At 47.9% G+C, this 3,064-nt stretch overlaps 1 protein-coding gene across 1 annotated transcript; it reads right to left on the bottom strand.

The window, feature by feature from the left end:
* Positions 1–257: 257 nt before the first annotated feature.
* On the bottom strand, positions 258–865 carry LOC122923257 (pyroglutamylated RFamide peptide). The gene has a single exon (XM_044274039.1). It carries the CDS (start codon positions 863–865, stop codon positions 446–448), a length of 420 nt encoding a protein of 139 aa, XP_044129974.1. The 3' UTR covers positions 258–445.
* Between the last annotated feature and the right edge of the window lie 2,199 nt (positions 866–3,064).

The following is a 3,064-nucleotide window of genomic DNA, read 5'->3' as shown; positions in this document are numbered from 1 at the left end:
ATTGCCATCATCCCGCGAGGCATCATTAAGGGGGTGGAGCCTGAAACAGGAAAATAGTTGTCACACAGAAAGGACCTGGTCGATGTGAGGTTCTCTCCTTGACTGGAGTATTTCTTTAGTAATCGCCCTCCGTTTCAGGAACCATTTTTATAATTTGGGAAAAGGGAATATAAAAAATAAAAATAATAAGTGGACTTCCCCTTTAAATGTGCTCTTCTTTCCGTCAGACGAGAGCTTGTCTTGGATTTGTCGCCCTTTCGTCTTTGCTACAGAAGACGTTATCGATTGTTTGAGTTTGGATTCTGCCGGTGTTTGCTGAGATGTTGAGGTTGCAGGACGGCGCCGGTGACTTTTACACTGGAGGCTCAGAGGGGATGAGGAGGAGAGCGAAAACTGATTAGGAGGGTTCCCGCAGGGACCGGAGGTGGGGGCGCAGGGCGCTTACCTATCGCCTCCCGAATCGGAAGCTGAAGCCGCCTTTCTTTCGGTTGTACCCGTTCAGTTCCTCGGCCAGTGACCCCAGGGCGGTGCCGGCGCTGCGCTCCTCCAGTTCTGGCTCCGATTTTTCCATCTCGTTCTCCTCCTCTCTCCTTCCGAATCTGAAGCGGAATCCGGCCCTCTCCTTCCCGAAGCCTTGAAGCTCCTTGGCCACGCTGAACAGTGACGTCGGGTCTATGGATTTCTTATCTCTGGGGCCCCCAAGCTGTAGGAGGGGCCCCGAAAGATCTGCATCCCTGTCAGGAAGGAGCTGCCAGAAGCGGATTCTCTCCAGAGGGACCTGGTCCTCCATGACATCCTGCAGGCTCCAGCTGAACCCCGAAACTAGGAGCAGCAGGAGGGAAACGCCCTGTGCACCCCGCCGCATCTAGGAGACAGGATGGCAAGTGTCACTGTAGGGGAGGCATCAGACATGGCAGGATGAGATACACAGCAGACTGTATCACACAGCATAGGATTAGATACACAGCTCAGCAGACAGTATCACACAGGATAGGATTAGATACACAGCTCAGCAGACAGTATCACACAGGATAGGATTAGATACACAGCTCAGCAGACAGTATCACACAGGATAGGATTAGATACACAGCTCAGCAGACAGTATCACACAGGATAGGATTAGATACACAGCTCAGCAGGCAGTATCACACAGGATAGGATTAGATACACAGCTCAGCAGTCAGTATCACACAGGATAGGATTAGATACACAGCTCAGCAGACAGTATCACACAGGACAGGATTAGATACACAGCTCAGCAGGCACTATCACACAGGATAGGATTAGATACACGGCTCAGCAGGCAGTATCACACAGCGTAGGATTAGATACACAGCTCAGCAGACAGTATCACACAGGATAGGATTAGATACACGGCTCAGCAGGCAGTATCACACAGCGTAGGATTAGATACACAGCTCAGCAGACAGTATCACACAGGATAGGATTAGATACACAGCTCAGCAGACAGTATCCCACAGGATAGGATTAGATACACAGCTCAGCAGACAGTATCACACAGGATAGGATTAGATACACAGCTCAGCAGACAGTATCACACAGGATAGGATTAGATACACAGCACAGCAGACAGTATCACACAGGATAGGATTAGATACACAGCTCAGCAGACAGTATCACACAGGATAGGATTAGATACACAGCTCAGCGGACAGTATCACACAGGAGAGGATTAGATACACAGCTCAGCAGACAGTATGACACAGGACAGGATTAGATACACAGCTCAGCAAACAGTATCACACAGGACAGGATTAGATACACAGCTCAGCAGACAGTATCACACAGGACAGGATTAGATACACAGCTCAGCAGACAGTATCACACAGGATAGGATTAGATACACAGCTCAGCAGACAGTATCACACAGGGTAGGATTAGATACACAGCTCAGCAGACAGTATCACACAGGACAGGATTAGATACACAGCTCCGCAGACAGTATCACACAGGAGAGGATTAGATACACAGCTCAGCAGACAGTATCACACAGGAGAGGATTAGATACACAGCTCAGCAGACAGTATCACACAGGATAGGATTAGATACACAGCTCAGCAGACAGTATCACACAGGATAGGATTAGATACACAGCTCAGCAGACAGTATCACACAAGATAGGATTAGATACACAGCTCAGCAGACGGTATCACACAGGATAGGATTAGATACACAGCTCAGCAGACGGTATCACACAGGATAGGATTAGATACACAGCTCAGCAGACAGTATCACACAAGACAGGATTAGATACACAGCTCAGCAGACTGTATCACACAGGAGAGGATTAGATACACAGCTCAGCAGACAGTATCACACAGGATGGGATTAGATACACAGCTCAGCAGACAGTATCACACGGGATAGGATTAGATACACAGCTCAGCAGACAGTATCACACAGGATAGGATTAGATACACAGCTCAGCAGACAGTATCACACAGGACAGGATTAGATACACAGCTCAGCAGACAGTATCACACAGGACAGGATTAGATACACAGCTCAGCAGACAGTATCACACAGGACAGGATTAGATACACAGCTCAGCAGACAGTATCACACAGGATAGGATTAGATACACGGCTCAGCAGACAGTATCACACAGGGTAGGATTAGATACACAGCTCAGCAGACAGTATCACACAGGATAGGATTAGATACACAGCTCAGCAGGCAGTATCACACAGGATAGGATTAGATACACAGCTCAGCAGACAGTATCACACAGGATAGGATTAGATACACAGCTCAGCAGACAGTATCACACAGGATAGGATTAGATACACAGCTCAGCAGACAGTATCACACAGGACAGGATTAGATACACAGCTCAGCAGACAGTATCACACAGGATAGGATTAGATACACAGCTCAGCAGACAGTATCACACAGGATAGGATTAGATACACAGCTCAGCAGACAGTATCACACAGGATAGGATTAGATACACAGCTCAGCAGACAGTATCACACAGGATAGGATTATATACACAGCTCAGCAGACAGTATCACACAGGACAGGATTAGATACACAGCTCAGC

This window comes from Bufo gargarizans, unplaced genomic scaffold, assembly GCF_014858855.1.
Source record: "Bufo gargarizans isolate SCDJY-AF-19 unplaced genomic scaffold, ASM1485885v1 original_scaffold_1414_pilon, whole genome shotgun sequence".
In the NCBI taxonomy this organism is placed as follows: domain Eukaryota; kingdom Metazoa; phylum Chordata; class Amphibia; order Anura; family Bufonidae; genus Bufo; species Bufo gargarizans.
The sequence above is the reverse complement of the archived record's forward strand: the minus strand, read 5'-3'. Positions and strand labels throughout refer to the sequence as shown.

Coding starts and splice junctions, on each gene's coding strand:
- LOC122923257 (XM_044274039.1), bottom strand. CDS start 865: ATGCGGCGGGGTGCACAGGGCGTTTCCCTCCTGCTGCTCCTAGTTTCG.